This window comes from Gouania willdenowi, chromosome 16 (genome assembly GCF_900634775.1).
Source record: "Gouania willdenowi chromosome 16, fGouWil2.1, whole genome shotgun sequence".
NCBI classification, from domain to species: Eukaryota; Metazoa; Chordata; class Actinopteri; order Blenniiformes; family Gobiesocidae; genus Gouania; species Gouania willdenowi.
Window position 1 is genome coordinate 12008436 of NC_041059.1, and position 20276 is coordinate 12028711.

At 37.9% G+C, this 20276-nt stretch overlaps 1 protein-coding gene across 4 annotated transcripts in view; it reads left to right on the forward strand.

The window, feature by feature from the left end:
- The first annotated feature begins 239 nt into the window (after positions 1 to 239).
- The window catches only part of fam131bb (family with sequence similarity 131 member Bb), a 38256-nt gene continuing 18219 nt past the window's right edge, over positions 240 to 20276 (forward strand). For all 4 annotated transcript variants that reach the window (XM_028469791.1, XM_028469792.1, XM_028469794.1 and 1 more), the window contains exon 1: positions 240 to 470. In XM_028469791.1, the coding sequence (XP_028325592.1) occupies positions 443 to 470 (28 nt within the window). In that variant the 5' untranslated portion in view covers positions 240 to 442. The remainder of the gene's footprint in view (positions 471 to 20276) is intronic.

A 20276-nucleotide genomic window follows, 5' to 3' on the forward strand; every position in this document is an offset into this window, starting at 1 on the left:
GGTTAGGGTAAGATGAAGAATTTCTTTGGTACTTTACATTCAAAATATGATATTAATAGAACTAACACTGTCCTACAGTTGTTTTTTTTTTTTTGGTCTTAATTTGTTTCCCTTGCGTATACTGACTTACTCACCGGATCTTTGCTTAAGTCTAAAGACACTGCACTAGAGAGAGAGAGAGGGGGGGGAGGAGCAGGGAGAGGGTGGATGAGGGAGAGAGAGAGAGAGATCGAAAGAGAGATCAACCTAGCGCAGGAAGGAAAGAGAAGAAAAAGAAGAAAAAGAAGAAGAAGAAGAAGAAGAAGAAGAGCGCATAGGAGAGCAGGAGAAAAAGAAGCCAGAGCTGAGAGAGAAGGAGAGAGAGTCGCAGGGGGAAGGAGGAGAATGCGCGGCGTCTGGGTACCACTTCACCGCTTGTTTCCAGGGCCTTTGTGAAAACACCATGGGATGCATCGGCTCCAGGAGACTGAGTAAGCCATGCTGCTCTCCGCTGTCGTACTGCGGGCTGTGCTGATGCTGAGGGGTGGGGGTGTGGGGATAGGTGGATGTGGTGGTAGAGGAGTGTAAAGGACGGGGTCCTGCAGGAGCCAGAGCCTGCCTTTATATGCACACAGTTTCATGTAGCTTATATTTCCCTCTTATTTCTCTGGCGGTGTGTGTGTGTGTAAAGCTGTAAATGTATGGCCATGGAGGCGTTATATACACAGTTTCCAGGCAAAATGTCAAAGGCAATATGTGTTGAAATGTGCTACTGTGCGTGTGTGTACGTGCGTAATTCCACCCCACCACCCCCTTCCTCCTCCTCCTGGCATTCCTTGATTTATGATGCTGTTTGTCAGTATGTATATGTATGTGTGTGAGTGGGAGGCAGAGGGATGGAGGGATGGAGAAGGGCTGAGCAGGGAATCACTCTGATAGTGCTTATTTATTGGAAGGCAAAGCTGGAGGAGGAGGAGAGGAGAAAAGAGGAGTGGGAGAGCAGCGTTTGCATAGTTTGCTGTAATTCGCATTAAAAATGAGGGGATTACAGGGGGAGAAAAAAGAAGAAATGAGCAGTTAAGGGTAAAATTCAGTGCAGACAGGCTGGGCTGGAGGAGGGGAGACGATGGAGAGAAAGAGGCAAAGGGAGGGGCGAATACATAGGCAAGGGTGTGTGGCATTTCAGGGAGTTTTCAGGTGAGGATTTTCCCAAAATAAAACCCCATGATTGATGATGTCTGATAACAGAAGAAGTACTGCTGAGAAAGTGTGGCAAGGGTTTGGATTAGAGAATAGATCACCAATCAGCTGTTTATATAAATATGATTTAAATGTGTTACAGTAATCATCAGTAATCCTGTCCTTGACACATTTGATTGTGTGTTGCATGGATTTACTTTTCCCTAGTTAGATATTAATGTATTGATTGACAATTTATACTTTAGAATGTTTATTTGAGGGAAAATCTTACAGCTAAACCCATACTCCGCATCAATCTGAGGAGAGCACATTTACAGAGGTCACGAGTGTCACTGCCAGCTTTAACATATAGCATCTCTTACACTTGGACTTTTTTCTTTCCTAGTTTTAACTAAATATGAATTGTTGAAATAAGGCAGATTTATTATAAATATGGAATTATGTGAATTTAGAAACAATATAAATGATAGAGCCCAACCGATTAATTGATGCAGCTGATCAATCAGTTGAGGCTATAATATGGAACTGATGTTTTACTCTTTTTGCTGAGTGTGTGTGATGTGCTTTCTGCATTATAACCTGCCACTTTGGAATTGGCGGTATTGATAAAATTACAACACTGGGACAGGTGCACTAGTTCATTGTTCACTGTTCCATTTAGATTTTTTTCAGATTTACTGTTTTTGACTATTTTTTATTTTTTTTTTACATTGTATTCCAGAAATACAGTTTGGCTTTTGTTATTCATTCGTGACGGTAACACTTTACTTGAAGTTTTATACATTAGGCTGACATCATTATTATGACATGACACCTGTCATTAGCATGAATAAGGTGTCATGAAGGCTGTCATTAAGTGTTGTTTGTTACCCTAACACCTAACCGTACCCAACCTCACTAGATTCCTCCACCGAACCCAAAAAATGCCAACGTACCTCCGAAGGTGTCATAATTTAGAGAAAGGTGTTATAATTTAGCAAACGACACTTAATGACAGCCTTCATGACACCTTATCCACGCTAATGACAGCGTAATGTCAGCCTTTTGTATAAAGCTTCAAGTAAAGTCTTACCTCAGTGACTTTACAGTCCATATGTTGACATTACTTATTAAATTACTTATTTAAATTGTGTATTGTTTTGCTTCTTTGTCACGAGCCATATTTGAGGTATTATATGAATTTGTGTTCATGTACAGTAGATACCCTGTGTGTATCCATGTTCTTATATCAGCCAATATATTGGTTATAGGCAGATTCATTAGATATGAGCTTTTGAAAACCTTCAATATCTGGTTCTGCTGTATAATATATCATGAGAGGGAGATGCATACTAAAATAAAGCTTAAATGTTCATCAAGGATCCGTGTCCTTGCAGATAAACATTACACACACTTTGCAGAGCAGGAGAGGGTCATGTCATCCTACTCAACATTCTGAGGCTAAGAAGACCCCACACGTGAAGTGACTGGTGGTTAGAAATAATGTGATTGAAGGAGAAGGAAAGCTTTGGGAATGTGTCACACTAATCTGATTGTAAGCCACCTGAATACTGATGCTCAATTTTTTTACACAAGTGATCACAGAAGCTTAAACATTGAATAAGGCTCCTTCAGTAAGAGTGATTAGGTTTTTGAGTCAGCGATAAGCGATGGAGGGCTACGATTATGAAAAGCATATGCACAAGTACACTGTGGGCTGTCATTCGCATGTAGTACGGGGGATAAAACCTGAACTAAATGATTTGCTTTAGTTTGCAAATGTGTTGTGTGAAAGAAAACCGTTTTTGACCTCTGAAGGAATGTTTTATGCGCATTCTGACTTTTATATTTTCAGTTAGCAGCAATGCTGCCAGCGTAGAGGCGTGGTTTTGTTTATCCTAGAGGTGGGAATGGCTTTAGCGTGTGCTATCGATTGGCCTTCTCAACTGCAGTCTGTGCTGCCAAGCAGAGATTAACAGGAGGAAACAGCAGGACTGCATCTGTCTCTGAACACTAGTCCTAATGTATCTGTCTGCCTGCTAGTAATGCTATCTCACCCTGCTTATACATGAGAGTGTACCTCGTGATCACACTTTTGATATCTGCTAATGCTCACTCATTGCAATACACCTGTTCTTTTCAAAAGTTCTGTCTCCCTTATATGTTGGCACAGAAATAAATTCTGCATAGAACGCTGCACTTGGATGTTGACATATATTATAAAAGGAGAAGTAAACATAACAATATTGATCGATTTCCAACCTTTTTTCTTTGGAGCTGCTGCACGGTAACTCGGGCTGGACCATATGGACCTAATCTCATATCTCTATATTTTTTCCTCAAAATTGCGATATATGATATAAATCTCGATAATTTTATATTAAATAAAGTCTTACCAGAAAGACAATTTTGGGTTAAATTTGCTGATGCAAAATGCCACTCAGACACATTTACAGGTATTAACAAACAGCTGCACACTGAGCTTTACATGTTTTTCAGAAAAGTAGCAAAAACAACCACTCCTAAAATACTCCGAGTATTTTAATGTGAAATAAGCTATATACAGTATATATCAGTATAGGCAATATTGTAATTTTCTATATCTCCAAAAAAGAGAACTCGATATATCTTGAATCTCGATATATCTCCCAGCTCTACTGGTGACTGGACAAGACCTCCTCCCCAATGTGATCCCCTCCCCCTGGTTCACTGTGTCCCATGTTTGCAGCAATTGTAAAATTATGTGTTTTGATATTTTGTCTTTAGGGGTGTGTCACTGCGTCTGTGTGGGTTGGGTGTATCTCACTGTGTAACTTATGTCTCGCTGCTGGGTAGTGTTTGCCAGAGCATGTATGTAGTTTGTGATTTGTAGTTTTTTAAAAAAATCTGCTATCCTAATTTGTTAACTGTCAGTTTGCTATTTCTGTTTCAGTGCATATTTTGCTGTTTAGCTTTTAGTTTGTTGTACGTTTGTAAGAGCCTGCCAGCCTGCAGGTGTTTGGTCTCCAGGGAGATGGATAAGATATGAATCGTGGAGGACGTGATAGCGTTCCCATAGCCTAAACGGGTCACTGCAGTCCTACATGAGTTCTCCGGGATCTGTCTGCTTCTGCTTGCCTTAAACCTTCTGCTACTGTTGCCTGCCACTACCTGCATGGACTGAATAAAATCTTGAACACTGGCAAACCTTAGTGTTTGCTTAAATATCAGGGTCCAGGTCTGTCTATTCCAAAAATGACCATCAGTTGTAGTTTTTGTGGCTTTACTAAATAGCTTCGTATTTTTACCTTTGTCAACAAGGTAATATTTATTTATTCGTTTGTTTGTCTTTTAGCATGTTTACTTCAAAATCACTCAATGGATTTTAACCAAAGATAGACATTAAGCCATGGAATATTTCAATACATTTTGGAGAGAATCTGGATCAAGATACTGATTGTGGATTTAAAAAAATCTCTCGTCATATGCAAAATTTCACATTTCTGTTTGTAATTCTCTGATCATTTTTTAAATTTTTGTCACTTTGGGTTCCTCAACTACTCCTCAGAGTTTCATCCAAATCAGATTTCACATTCAATCGCAATTTTCCGACAAAATGGAGGCACCCATATATTTTTGGACTTACTATATTTTTATTAATGGTTATAGAAATTTCTTCTAAGCCTTTAAAGTGTGAATGATCATGGTGCCGTGATCAGGATTACTGATCCAGGTGTAGCAAAGAAAGAAATTGGCACATGGCGGACGTTTGAATTCCCTGAGTGCTGTTGTTTTTAATGTGGACTCATACATATGTGTTGTTACGCAACGTGTGATGCACAAATATAATTTTGATCATTTTAGAGCTTCAGATCAGACACGGCCCTGGACAGCCATTGAAAAGGTTTGGTCTATTGTAAAGATTTGGAACTGACTGTCCTACCTCTGATTTCAGCAGCACAGTCAGTACATTTAAACAAAAAGTTACATTTATTTTCCATCACAAAGTTCAAGCCTGACAAATGTGATCATAATTAGTATGATCATAATAACTATTAGATTGATGTTTTGTTTAAAGCCACCAAACAAATCAGGGCATTCACCTTTTTAACACCGCTATCGCTGGGTCGAGTTGATGCAAATGTTTATATCTGTCACTCATCTGGTCATCAGTGAAGTTTAAAATGCATCATTTTACATTAGACATTAGTCCACCCCTTATCGGAGATGATGTGTGCTGCCTTCTACACATCAATACCTACACTTTTTTTTTCTTTTTGAATCAATATTTCAGTTCAATACTCTTATAGTAGAGTGACACTGATCAAATTTCTTTGTGATGATGATACTATTAGTGATCACTGGGCTGAAAGCAGGACATCACAAGCTTTCCTTATCCATTTACAGACTCCCTGTACACCGGACTGCTGGCGACGTTAATCATTATATAATGTGGTTCATTGTCTGCACTTTGTTACCATAACAGCCATGGCACAGGCTGGTTATTATTGGTATAATGATGGATGATATAATGACTCACCTGTTTAGGTCCCCCTCCTATTTTTAGTTCCTCTAAGTTTATTTTGGTGAGATGCTGCTGACAAGCAGTTTACTGATTTAATAAGTGCTATGGTTGCTAGGTTTGTCTGTCAGTAAAGGAAGTCGTAATTGCTAAAAGCTCGGAGCGGTGTCAGTGAAATTCTGACACAATTGATCTTGTCTTGTATATTTGTTTAGCCTGTGCATGGTTGAGGCAGTGATAGGTAAAGGCTTACACCCTGAAGGATGGCAGGATATCGGCCCAATAAACTGACAGACACTGGTAGAAGCGTGGGGTCATTTTGTCCCCACCACACACAAATCCATAATTGGTTGGCCATTTAACTGATTTATTTCAGTAGTATAAAAAAATCAGAAGCTCCTGAACGCACCACCCAGACTTTCAGAGTTCTTTATGAAACAACCCTTTAGACCTTTCACCTGAAGTCATGTACCCCCTACTCCTGCACACTTAAAAAACATAATAATGTAATGGTATATACAATGTAGCCCTACAGTCAAATTTACCAGTAATACAACATATTAATCACTCTGAAACTCTGAAATACAACTCGCTACAACTTTAATGAGAAGGGTTAGGTCGTGAGGATGCACATTACTCTGCAGTGTTCATATTTGCACTTTTTTTGATGATATGTTTCTCTGTCTGAGACTGCATGAGGGGGCTCTGCATATTTAATTTGTGGCAATGCATCTAGGCTCCTAACTGCTGGTCAATTGATATTATAGTTTCCAATGTTGTCATGCTGTTTTTAATTTCTATTCACGTACCCCTATGACAATTTGCGTACCCCACTTTGGGAACCTAGGCACTAAAGTAAGCAGGGAACTAGAAACATCAGCTGCAGAACTTAGAGTAAAAATGATGACATCCCTAATAATCTGGTTTGTGCTCTACCCGAGAGAAAGCCGGGATCTAACGTTTGTCAAGCTAATATAGTCGAGGAGGATGCAGCTAGCTCCTACAGGACGAGTGCTGCCACTGGAGATAAAGGGGAAAGCTAGCATCAAAAGTACCGGTGGGCCAAGGTCAGGTGTGGAAGGAGAGGGTGAACCGTTGATACATCTTTGCCAGCCTCAGGACCACGCCGCCTCTGGCAGGAATTTTGGAGACGAGAACTTTTCAGTACAGTTGGTTTGATTAATAAGGGTGGCTACATTTTGTCACAGATGGACTGTGCTTTTTTTGTGTACATAAATGCTGTAAAGAAAAAGCAGGTATTTTTAGAGCAAAATGGGCAGATGGACATGAGTTTTGTGGAGAGAGGAGGAGGGACAAACACAGTTTGTACTCGTGAACATGCATGAAGAATTGGATATACAACACATGACGAGGTATTCTATTTTGTGTTTTCATGGAAATAGTAGTTCCGAATTGAGGATTACGTGGAAACACATTTATTTGCCTTTATTCAATTCTGCTTTAGGTCTGTGGGTTGGGAAGGCTTCCAATTGGACAGGGAGCGAACGTGACAAATTCACAGCTACCGGCGAAAAAAACACAAACCCTTTGTTTTCGGCTACACCATCACATAAATTATTTTCACTTTTATTGTGATTGTAGTTTTGAGGCAGCAGCTCGACGATAACATACAGTTTTATTTTTGTCCATTGAGGAAGAGAAGAGAGAGAGAGAGTAGCGGAGAAGGGAGGCAGAAGATCGTACTTTGGCCAATCAAAGCCTACTTTCACTCTACAGGATGTTCACTGGAAGGAGAACTTTATGATGACCACGCATCATTTGTGAAGCTATGGTGCAGGGCTTCATGTCCCCAATCAAGCCTGTTTAGTTTGCCGATGTCCGTGTGTGTGTAATATGTCTGTGAATGTCCGCATGTTCATGTCTTCTAAGGCAAGGCACTTATTAAATAGTCTTGGCTCAAGTCCAACGCTTGCTTCGGGCGGCCATCCTGGATTACATGCTCGCCAGCGCTTCATTGACAGGATTTCCATGCTCCGAACGGCCGGAATTAATTTAAAGCGAAATGAACGTTTACAAGGTTGATGAATTATTCAATTCGGATTTAAAATCAGAATAAACCAGCCACTTATTCAAGTTTAATTTGGAATAGCCATTTTCATTCGCAGTTAGGTGTTTACAAGGTGATCTTTATTCTTTTTAAAGAGGATTTAATTTTTTATTCTGAATTAAAGGGGAATTAATGCTCTTATGTAAACATAGCCAGTGTGAATCCTGAGCACAAAAAGACCTTTGGAGTGATCGCATTAGGTGAGATCACCTTTTCACACACAATATTATTTATTTATAATATAAAGTAAGTATTAAGCCAGATGTCTATTCATCAGTGTTGGAATAGAAAATCTGGCTTTGCTGACAGCCAGTGCATAGCTGCTCTAGTGTCTATGCTTACTGTACGATCCTGGTCTTTGAGCCTGTTTTGTCATGGTAACAGCATGTGATCCGATGTAACTCCAGCTGTGGTCCCATTTACCCTAGGTTTATTCTATTATATTGGAAAGGGCTTAACCTTTATCTTATTTGTGATTCATGTTGAGTCATTTGTTTATATGCTGTTCCTGAGCTGTAAATCCTATTGAGATGCAGGCGATGTATTCAACGTGCTGATTTCATAATGAAGTTCAACATTGTTGGGAGGTGGTGTGTGACTCATATAAAAGTGTCATCCCAGTTCTTTTGAGGGTTTTATTCAATACATGACAATCACTTAAAACATGAAATAAGCACCGCAGACGCATTATGTAGTAGCCTTTCCTAAAGTAAAACCAATTATAGTCATCGTCCCAAGCACTTCTCAAAAAGTCAATTTTGCTGATCGTAATTGTTCCCACACTTTTCAAAACAAACACCCTTGGTTAGATGTAAAGAGAGTGAATTCTATGTGGATTAATGGATGAAACCTTTAGGCCTATACCTTAATATTGAGATGTTTAACTAGGGCTGGGCGATATGGCCTTTTATAAATACCGCGATATTTTTAGGCCATGTCACGATACACGATATATATCTCGATATTTTGCATTACCCTTGAATTAACACTTTGATGCACAAAATCACACCAGTATGATGATTCTATATGTCTACATTAAAACATTCTTGATCATACTGCATTAATATATGCCAATTTTAAACTTTCATGCAAAAAAGGGGATATCACAACTAAGTCAAAGTTTACATAACTGTATTTATTAAACAGTGAGTGGCTCAAACATAAAATTGTCAACAGAAAGTGCACGTTCTGTGCAAAATTGTCACAGAGACATTTCAAAACAAGACATTAGTGCAGGATGCAACTCACATGGCATTTCAAAACACAAAATTAAAGTGCACTTTTTGTACATAATGCCACTACAATATTTTAAAACAAATAGTGCCCTTTTGTGCATGTTGTCATTAAGATGACATTTCAAAAAAAAAAAAAAATTCAAAAAAAAAAAAAAAAAGTCCGCGAGTTTAACGGTATGGTCATTTTCAACACCGCACAGACTACAAGCTGCGATATATCGAGTATATTCGATATATCGTCCAGCTCTATGTTTAACCCTAATTGATGAGTAGCACACAGATATCAATATGTATAGAGGTTATCTGGCCAAGGGTCATAATCACTATAGATGTGCTAATTTGCATATTCGTTGCATTTTTTTTTTTTAAATTAAAAGCAGAGGCACCTATTTTAATAAAAAATAAATACAATCAAATAACTACTTTTGGAAATGAAAGAGATCTTGTGTGTCACTAAACGTGTGTACTAAATCTTCTACTTCTAATCGTCCAGTATACAATGATTATATAATCAGTGAAATAAATGTTATGTCTTTTCTACACAGTACTTCTAAGGACTCTTCCATGGCCATGAACCCGCTGCTGAACATTTCTGGCTTTAGATGTTGAGACCATTTAGGATGAAAAGAATCACAGGGATTTGCAAAAACACAAATTATAGTAAAAACTAGAGATCAAACGATATGGGATTTTTAGGGTCAATGCTGATACCGATATTGGGGATTTTAAAAAGCCGATATCCTACAAATCTGCTCATAACCAATATATTGATCGATAAATGAAGTAAGAACATTGATAAACACATGATATTGTACGTGAACACAAATTCCTATAATGCCCCAAAGACAAAAACACTAGTAAATTAAACACGTCAACAAAAGTTCTTTAAAGCCACTGAAGAATAAGAAAAGGCAAACTTGTGCAAACTGTATTTCTGGAACACAATGTAAAAAAAAAATCGAATTAATGAACAGGCTATTGACTGATGTAGATTAATCAGGGATAGCTAAAATTGGCCAGGCTCTAGTAAAAAGTGAAGTACAGTGAAATAAATGAACCATGTATTTTTGTACAACATGCCCTATATACAAGAATAAAATGGTTTATTATGATAAGAAAAGATAAGAAAAGCACTTAAAATATGCATCATATTGATACAAACTATTATCTATTTCTTTGATGATCTTGAACTATAATTGCGCAGCAGAAGACTACTCATCTTATCTTGTGTTTCTCTCTCTCTGTTTGTGTGTGTGTGTGTTTCCCAGTATTTGTGTTTGTGATGAACCTGCGAACGACCTCCAGTTTTCTCGTATCTCTCTCGGGACACGCGTTCAGGCTGATATTCTTATCCTGTTTGTGGGTGTGAATGGGTATATGCTTTACTGCTACCATCACACATTTTTCCATCACAGTATATTTTCACTGGGAGGGATTTCATGGAATTCAATTAAAATCCAAACACTTCCACTGCACACCCCCTGCCTTTACTCACACACTGTCAAGTACTGACAGCATGTCCAGGATTCACCAGTTTAGTCCGGCGGTAAACTTGTGTGTCTGATGGAAGAGGAAGAGGGGAATTTATAGGCTTCTGTCCAGGTTGTCAAGCCTTGTTGCAGAAGAGCACACTCAAGGTGAATGACCAGGGACAGTTTAAAAGCTGATGATCTGTACCTATTTAAAGGGTACCAGTAGTGGAAATGTATATAACATCAAATTTATATAAAATAAATAAGATATATGCACATTCATTTAAGAAAAACACAGCACACATTTCAAGTGCTTTTTTGGCACAATTTTATACTTTTATACAATTTTATAACAGCCATTTTTGGCCAGATGTGACTATGCAGTTTTTACATACCGGATTTCTCGGATTCTTCTTATTTATTTACCTGTTTGTAGGGCTTTTTTTCCCACCTTTTCACTAATAGTGTTTTATCTATTACTAAGGACAATACAAGAATGTGTGCTGGAACTACTTTGGATGTGTATGAAGCTGTTATTGTGAGCTCTTGTGCATAGGGATGGAAGTCTGTACTTTTTTAAGGTACCGACCAAATACCTTCGTTACTACATGGTACCGATTCACGTAAAATCAAATGGTACCATGATTCAGTACCTAAAGAATCCTTGTGACTGTAAGAGAATGGAAGAGTAGTCAATTTCCCATGCAGTACCTGAACACAACATTGCACGCACAAGAGCGTTACCCCTTTTTGGCCAAAAGAACCACGTTTTTGTTGGGTGTTACTCCTAGTTCCAGAGCTTAGTTGGTTCTAATCCTGTTTATCCTAAGAACAAATGCAAGTGAAATACTCGCAATATAGTTAATGTATTTAATTTTTATTATCATTGTTTCTGGTTTGTTTTTTGTTCTTCGCACTAACCACCAAGTTAAAATACATGTACTCTTTTTAAATCTGTACTTGGCAAATAAAAACTTTCCTGATTCAAACAGTTGGATGTTGGTTTAATAAATTTGTTCTAGTTTGTTAAAAAAAAAAAAAAGAAAGAGAAAGAAGAGAAATAAAATGGTAAATTGGAACATTTGAGATGTTATTTACCTACAGTATACCACTCAAAAGTACAGAAAATTGGTACTGTTGAGTACCGATACTGATTCACAAGTACTGAGTATCGGTTCAAATGTGAATGGTACCCATCCATACTTGTGCATCGGAGCAGCCACAGCTGGCAGTCAGCTGTTCTATTTATAGACGAGATGCGACGGAGATCGCGCTGCACTGCACGGTGAGTGGTGAGATAGTGGACTTATCGGGGCATGAGTCTGGGAGGACATTAAAGCAATTAGAGGAGGGAAATCCCCGGAGAAGTACCTGTCCGTGAAGTCACAGGCATGGCTAACTAAAACATAATGACATTACTACAAGTGTCCGAAGTTAGGAAGCATAATGTGTCACACGGACGAACAGTTTTTTTCTATTCCTGACTGACCTACAAGGATTATTAAAGGAAATAACTAGACTAAACATCTAGTATTATATGATCTTTAGATAGATCTTTCAATTAAAATTCACTACAGGCACCCTTTAAAGGTGTGTCAGTTTGTGCTGTGCAATAGAGTTTTCTTATGAAGATATGTTTCAGTGCCTCTTTGTCATTTCCTCAGTGTGTGATCTTTTGCTTCACTTTGTTGCATGCCAATCTGGCAACAAGCATGCATAACTGTGTGTGTGTGTGTGTGGTGGGGGGGGGGAGACTGATCAACATATGCATGTTCCTACACACAGATCTTTATTAGTCTGTATATGCATGATAAGGAAGACGAGGACTGTGTGTGGGCACTTGACGACAGACTCTTTTCTAAACAGTGACTCAACCACACAGTGTGTTATAAAATGGAAACGTAATGCTGTGGAGAATATTTTCATCTCTACAATTTCATCTGTGTAAGGGGGTAATGAGGCAGTGGAGTGTGTGACTGTGATTTTATTTGGTTAGGTTTATTCAGTCAGCGTCAGTGCGCTTATTGTAACCAACGTTTGCACTAAAATTAACAACCATGTGAAAATTGTAATATTATTTATTAATAATCACAATAATAATAATAATTGGTATATTAATATACATTTTATATCTATCTATATTGCAAGAAAAGTCCGTGGAGGGCAGACAGTATCTCCCCGACGCAGTGTCTGATCGACCTGAAACTTTGTCAACGGCTTGCGCATACCCCGAGTGTGTGCATCCGTCATTTTGGAGTAATTTGGTCATTCAAAAAACCAATTTAAAACAAATTTGAAATGACCAATCCACACTGTGGAACTCTGTTTTAGAACACTGATGATGTCATCAACAGTGATGTCATCAGAGTTCCAATCAAGAATGTTGTTAACTGAGGATGTCATCAACAGTGACGTCATCAGTGTTCTATTCGATGCTAATGCTAATGCTAAGCTAAGGCAGTGCGACGCTGTCTTTTCTGTACACGATAACTTGAAAAGTTATGAATGGATTTTGATGAAATTTTCAGGAAATGTTGATAATGGGTCAAGGAATAGCTGATATATATATATCAACATTTCCTGAAAATTTCATCAAAATCCGTTCATAACTTTTCAAGTTATCGTATATATCATATATATATATATATATATATATATATATATATATATATATATATATATATCCCATTCATTTTCCCCTGTGGAACTCCTGTTAATGTCAATATGAATGCATAACTCCAACGGGCACTGTACTAGTATAAATAAAATAAATAATATTAAATTATAATATTAAATATAAATAATGATTATTCTACTACTACTAATAGTAGCAATAATAATACATTATTTGCATTTCACTTTACATTTTCAACAATCTCAAAGGCTGTCATTAAATGCCGTTTGTTATCCTAACCCTTCCTTACCCTACTCATAACCATAACTCTGACCCTAACCATAACCCTACCTAACACCACTAGATCCCTCTACCTAACCCAAAAAAATGCCAACATAGCACCAAAGGTGTCATAATTTAGTGAAAGGTGTCATAATTTAGCAAACTTAATGACAGCCTTCATGACACCTTATTCATGCTAATAACAGTTAGACAGCGTAATATCAGCTTTATGTATAAAACTTCAAGTAAAGTGTTACCAATGTTTTCATAAAAAGATTAAATGCAAGTTTTTTTCCTTTGTTTATTAAATCTGACTTGGATAACAGTAGTTTGCAATCTCAGGTCAATATGTCATTAGCTAGTTTTAACAGGCTATTGGGAGATATTGAAGAGTCACAATACTGTTCTGCACCCACCTTTAAGCTCATTTAGATTGACTAGACATATGCTGATACATTATTATGAGGCTCCTGCTTTCTTAGTTACTGGATGTTTGGGGACAGAAGTCCTCCAACCATCTGGGTTCTCTGCTGTGTTTCTATAAACTCTCAGTAAACCAGCATCTGCACAGATTAGTGCAATAGGGCTGATACTAAACCAGTGCCCCATCGCAGCACCCGCCTTACTGCAGCTTTGACTGTAAACAAGCACCAAGCCCTTCAGTTTTTTCTCACTGTTATGGCTGCGGGGCACTCAGTGTAAAAAAAAAAAAAAAACCCAAAACTGACAGATAACTCTCAAATGGAACTTCAGCAGCAGTCGCTGAACCACTGAGTTGAGGATGTGAGGATGCAGCCGCTGCGGATCTTTGGTTGTTCATTACGCACGGTCGCTTTTCTCCCTTTTTTTTTTGCTGCCTTTCTCTCGCTGCTCCTTCTCCTTGGCTGAGCTAAGCCCGGTTCCCCTATGACTGCAGGGGGGTATCCAACGCAGCACCGCTGTGTGTACTGTGTGGGGGAGGAGGGAGAGCGCCAGGGGAAGAAAAGCTGGCTCAGAGCTTTGGTCATGTGCTCTGTTGTTGTTGTTTCCTCAAGGATGGATCCTGCCTGCCTTTGCAGAAGCAGAATAATGCGTTTGCTTACTGCGCTGCTGAGATCCTGACAGCATTACCTATGAGCAGATACGCTAATCACGTCCAAGCTTAAGAAACAACTGCAAAACTGAATACGGTCCATTGACCCATGCTGTATTAGATTAGATTACTCCTAATAATACACATTGCACTGACTAATTAAGGCATCATATAGAAAACCCTCGTGACGCACTTCATGTCCGCGCTCTTGCATTAATGTTATCTCAAAAGAGACTCAGGGACATTAGGTGATACACTCACATACATACATTGGCACACTGTAGTTTGAATGTTTGTGGTTCACTGCTGTGTTTTACGGCTGCAAGGCTCCCAAGTAGTACTTTTGTCCTGCTGCACAGCCAGATTCTGAGTCACGCGTGCAGAGAGTAGCAGCTAATTTTGTAATTGGGCAAAAGAGGACGATGAATGGAGAGGAAAGCAAGTTAGGAACCGAAAGTGAAGGGGAGGAGTAGGATTCAATGGAGTGGCCGGGTGCAAGTCTCTCAGTAATTCTTCATGTTGCTAAAGGCCAGATGTGTGTTGGGAAACATGTGAATCTATGTGTGATTGTTTTTACAGATGAGGAATAATTAATTACCCACCCAGAGACTGTGTCGTCCCAATGGCGACGTTTACATGGGAGCTTTAATTCCTCTTTAAAGCGGAATAAAAGTTAATTCCTCTTTAACCTGACCTTGTAAACACACAATTCCTAATGCTAATTTAATTCTGAATAAAAGTTAATTCCTCTTTCTTGTAAACACTTCACTTGCCTAATTCCACTTTAAGTTCATTCAGATTGATTTGCGCTTGCGCGATGACACGCGGGTGACGACATAATCCGAGATGGCCCGGACTTTAGCCTAGACTATTTAATAAGAGCCTTAAAATACATGGATATAATGAAAAGAGTGGATGGACGGAGGCATAAACACGCGGACTTTCATGTCTAACTGATAGAAGCCCATAAGAGAGCACCTCACACCACTATCCACCCGTCAAAAAAAAAAAAAAAAAATCAATCACGCTTGACTAATTCTTCTCAGGTCAAACATAGTTTGCCTTTTATCATCAAAGGAGTGTTTGAATATAAATACGCCATTCCCTTCTTAAAATAGACATTTTTTTTATACATTATATTTTTTGCATTAGAGGGTGAACCATGGGCTGAGCTTCAGCAGATAAACGACTTTAGTTTAAGGCAGTGGTTTGCAACACGGGGTTCATGTACCCCTTGGGGTACTTAAGCACCTTGCAGGGGGTACTTGGAAACATTTATTAAATGATTCCCAATGAGTAATTTTACAAGCCTATTTCAGACACTATACATGCTCATAGTTCATTTACCTGTTGAGAATAAACGGAATCAATGAAATAAATAATAATGTGGCTTTATCTTTAGTAACATGTTGAAGATTATGAAACTTATTATCAAAAATGTAAGCAAATACATTCTATATACATTATTTATGAATGCAAAGGAAATATATTAACTACAGTAAATAGTTTTTAATGTTTGCATCTCTAAAGGCAATTCATATTTTGTTCAAGGTAAACCGTGCAGGTTGATATAAATAAGCTGCTGTTGTTCAAGCTGTAGAGGAGAATTCAGAGGCCAACATGTAAACAAAGTGTAGATAAAAGCAAATAGAATAGAGTGACACAGGGGGACTCTCCGATTTTCAAGAGCAGTTTGGGGGGTGAGACAGAAAATGTTGAGAAACACTGGTTTAAGGAATGCTAAAGCATTGGAAGAAGTGTCTTAACTTGAAGACTGGTATTTTCTAAAGATATTGTTCAATCTGTAACTATTTTAATAAGGAATCGATACATTTCAAAAACAAGTAAATGTATGTTTAAAAACATCCTGTTTCGTGGGTCAATGTCAAGTTTTTATTATTAATAACGTTAACACCCTATAACTTACATTTGAAAGTATTCTTTTTGATCATATAATTTGAGTTTATTAATAGTTTAGGTATTGTTGACAAGTAGCCACTTGTTAAGCTTGTTCAAGCCATCTCACTTGATGTGATCTTCAAACTAAAATAGTCTGAACCAACTACAATAAATAGAACTGACCAAACACAGAGTGGTGACAATTGTCATAATGCCCAGGACATTAACATTTCTTTGTCAGTTGTTGGCAAATCTTGAAACAGACAGATAACCCAGATAGAGCACTCTAGACGGAGGCCATCTGTGCTACATTTCAATGTTAAGAGTCCTTGAGTGAATGTGGATTTTCTCTGAGTACATGGTGGGGAGGTCTGCAGGGGTCTAAATATGTGTTCATTAGGTTTCTGTTTCTCTGTATGAGTGTTTTACCCCATTAATGAGTAATAAACTGTTTAGTACCAACTTCACTAGTACAGTTGAGAAGGGTGAGGTATTCAAGAGGACTAATTAGTAGAAATCAGGAGTATGCCAATGTATAACCCAAAGTAAGGCTACTTTCACACAGCTGGTCTTAACGCACAATTTAGAATTTTTTGCGTTCTCATTCATATCACACATTAAATGCAACTTCTATCAGTTCAGAGTATGAACTGAGTTTGACCCTGAAGTGAACCAAATGCTCAAAAGAAAGAAGTCCTGAGGTAACTACAAGACCACACAAGTACATTTGGAGGCATGTCATCTTGTCATGCATGTGGCATTCATAATTTTGATAATATATGAATATTCCTCAATGCTAAGACCTCACTCTCCTTCCACTGTCCACTTCATCCACCATGGTTGTTTTTTTCCCCACTGTTCCTCCTGGGACACAGATTTGTGATTTTTATCGTAATTCAAAGGCGTGAATTAATTTTGTGCTTTGTTTCTTGATTTTACCTATACTTCATTGTTTAATTTTATCATGTTTTTATCTTTCTGTAACGTGTCCTTGAGTTCTGTGAAAGGCACTTTTAAATCAAATGTATGATGATTATTATTATTAAAGGTTGGATAAGTGAGACCTGGCCAATAAGACAGCTGTTGCATTGCAAACTATCATAAACGTGTCGGATTTAGGATCACATATGAAAGTGGCCTGGGTTGAATTTGAAAAAAATCAGATTTGTGCTGGTCAAACTGTCTTTAACAGATCAGATACAGACACATATGAGCAAATAAAAAAAAAATGGATTTGGGTCACATTTCCCTACAGTCTAAAAGTACCCTAAGACCTTACTTTTTACAAAAACAGTTGAGCAAAGCACATGTAACTATACGTGCAAATCAAATCACTCAACACAATAAAGCACAAATCAAAGATATTCAAAATCAAAATACTTGATGACAAACGGCAAAACAAAACCTGACAACTTATCCACTTACAGAAACACTCACTCATTGTTAAACCACAATTCAAATACACAGGAACAGTAATTGGGAGATCAGTAACATCTCTATCGCAAGCATACTGACAGGACAGGGGTCCAGTTCCACTAAGAATATAATATGATACAATATAATATGCACGAAATACTAAAAGAAAATGTAAACCAAACGGAAACTGATCCCACAACCTGCAGATATCAAAACTGAAACTGCGCCACACATTCACTCAACCTGAAAATGAAAAATAAACGTGAAAGTGACCTCAACTGCAGCTAGAAATGAACAAAAAATAACCACCAACCCCAGCTCGTGACATTCAACCGTAAACTGGTATGAAATCCAATGCCGTGTTACTGTGACATTGATATAGGAAGGCAGAAAACAAGCAGTCATCGATCCTTTCATCTGCCATCTATTCATCCAGAAAGACACACACACACACACACACACACGTACGTACGTTGTACCTTTTGTAAAAAAAGTCTGTAATCTCATTAACTTTGATTGAAACTGGGTCCAAAAACATGGGAAGCAGCATCTCAATCACATTGAGTGATCGCTGATATCAACACAGTGCAATGCAGAATGTACATCAGGCGATAATATCACATTATCTGCTAATGCTGTTTAGATCCTACAAATGGAACGGGGTGATCTGTTTTCTAGTTGGAATAAGGTTTCCCATTTTGAGTGTGCATCTGGAAAGAAGGCTGCTCCCTGCGTTAATGATCTGATACGATCAGGGGTGGACGTGGCATACTGGGCATCGTCACCCTGGGCCGCCGACCCAAAGTGGTTCGCTTCGTTCTGCTGGAGGCAGACATGGTTAAAGGTGGCCAAAAAATGGTCCAAAAATGTCAAAAAAGTGACTAAAATGCGGGGTTGGGATCAATTACATTTTTCAGTTACAATTACGTTTGCAATTACCCATGTTCAAAGAAAATTCAATTACGATTACAGTGACCAGCAATTTTTTCCAATTACATTTCATTTACAATTATTTTTTATCCTCAGAAAGTCAATTACAATTACGATCTCAATTACTAAAGTTCAATTACAATTAATCACAATTACTGAGCCTGAAATAAATAACCTAATAAAAGTTAACTTTCCTCTTGTGTTAACTTTCTCTTCGAATGTCTTATGATAACGGGTCCTAAATCAGCTGTAAAATACACTAAAATCAAATATCATCTAATTTCTTTCCTCTTTATTGATTACCTTGTTAGGCTTCCTAATCAATGAAAATATAGGTTATAATATTTTTGATGTGAGCCTTTTGTGTCTCATTATACCCCTTGATTTCAATTTATTTAATTGGTAAAATGTGCGAAACTTTGATATGAAATATATTTTAATAATTGTTAACTACATATGTGTAGATTAGAGCTGTACATAGAACTGTAATATGGTTCCTCAGTTTTGCATTAAATTTTTCATGGCAATTACAATTACAAAGTCAATTACTTAAGCTCAATTACAATTTAATTACGATTACTACAGATTTTAAAATATATAATTACAATTATAACTACGACAAAATTGTAATTAATGATCAATTATGCTATTATAGTTTTAATTGCCCCCAACTCTAGCTTAAATGGGCAAATAATAGTGAAAAAGAGCAAAAAAAATGTGGAACATAGGTTTTTTGGATGAAAAGTGGCCAAAAAATAAAAATAACGGACAAAGTTGGATGAAAGGGTCAAAAAGAACTTGCAAAAATTGACAAAAAATAGGAAAAAAATATGTTTATAGGCAAAAGGTAGCTAACATGTGAAAAAAGTATCAGAACTTTTTGAAAAGGGGCAAAATTGGACAAAGGAAGTGGCAAAATGGCCAAAAAAAAAAAAAAATGTAAAAAGAGGTTAAAAGTTACCCCATTTTAAGATTTTCTGGGGGAATAATTAAAATTCATTCATAAAAATTCTCATGTTGAGTATCAATGTCTTAACAACAGCTTCTGTGTAGTGTCCACTGATAATGTAGTGGGCTGGTCTGGGCACAAAATGCCAGCCCTGGGTACAACTGCATAGAGTTCACAGGAACGGCTACAATCTGAAAGCTCAACAGGGCTAAAGTGGAGCTGATAGTTTTGGAATCACTGTGTCAGTAGGTCACAGACATTGCTGGACATCTCGAGAGCCAACAGCCAGTCTGTGTGTTTTTCAGCACTCCCGAGGATACGCTCATGGTTGCCAAACACAGCTGTGAGAAACATGGCTGGCTCAGCAACACACATGCAGACGCACACAGTGCTGACAGGGGAGTCAGACCCTTTAGAGACAGAGTGCAGACCCTCCGTTACACAGCAGTACCTAGAGACCGAAGCCATGATTAAACTCTATTACCAGTGCACACAGGCTAATTAAACCAATGTTTTAATTAGAATTTGGACAGTCAGGAACTAGGAGGGATAATGGTGTTCATTTATCCAAAGGGAGTATAAATTTCTAAGGAGCCTCATTTACCGTAATCTGTGTGTGTGATGTGCTGTTTAGGTTAAGCATACTGGTTTTATTTCCTGACTTGTATTGAGTTTAAAGA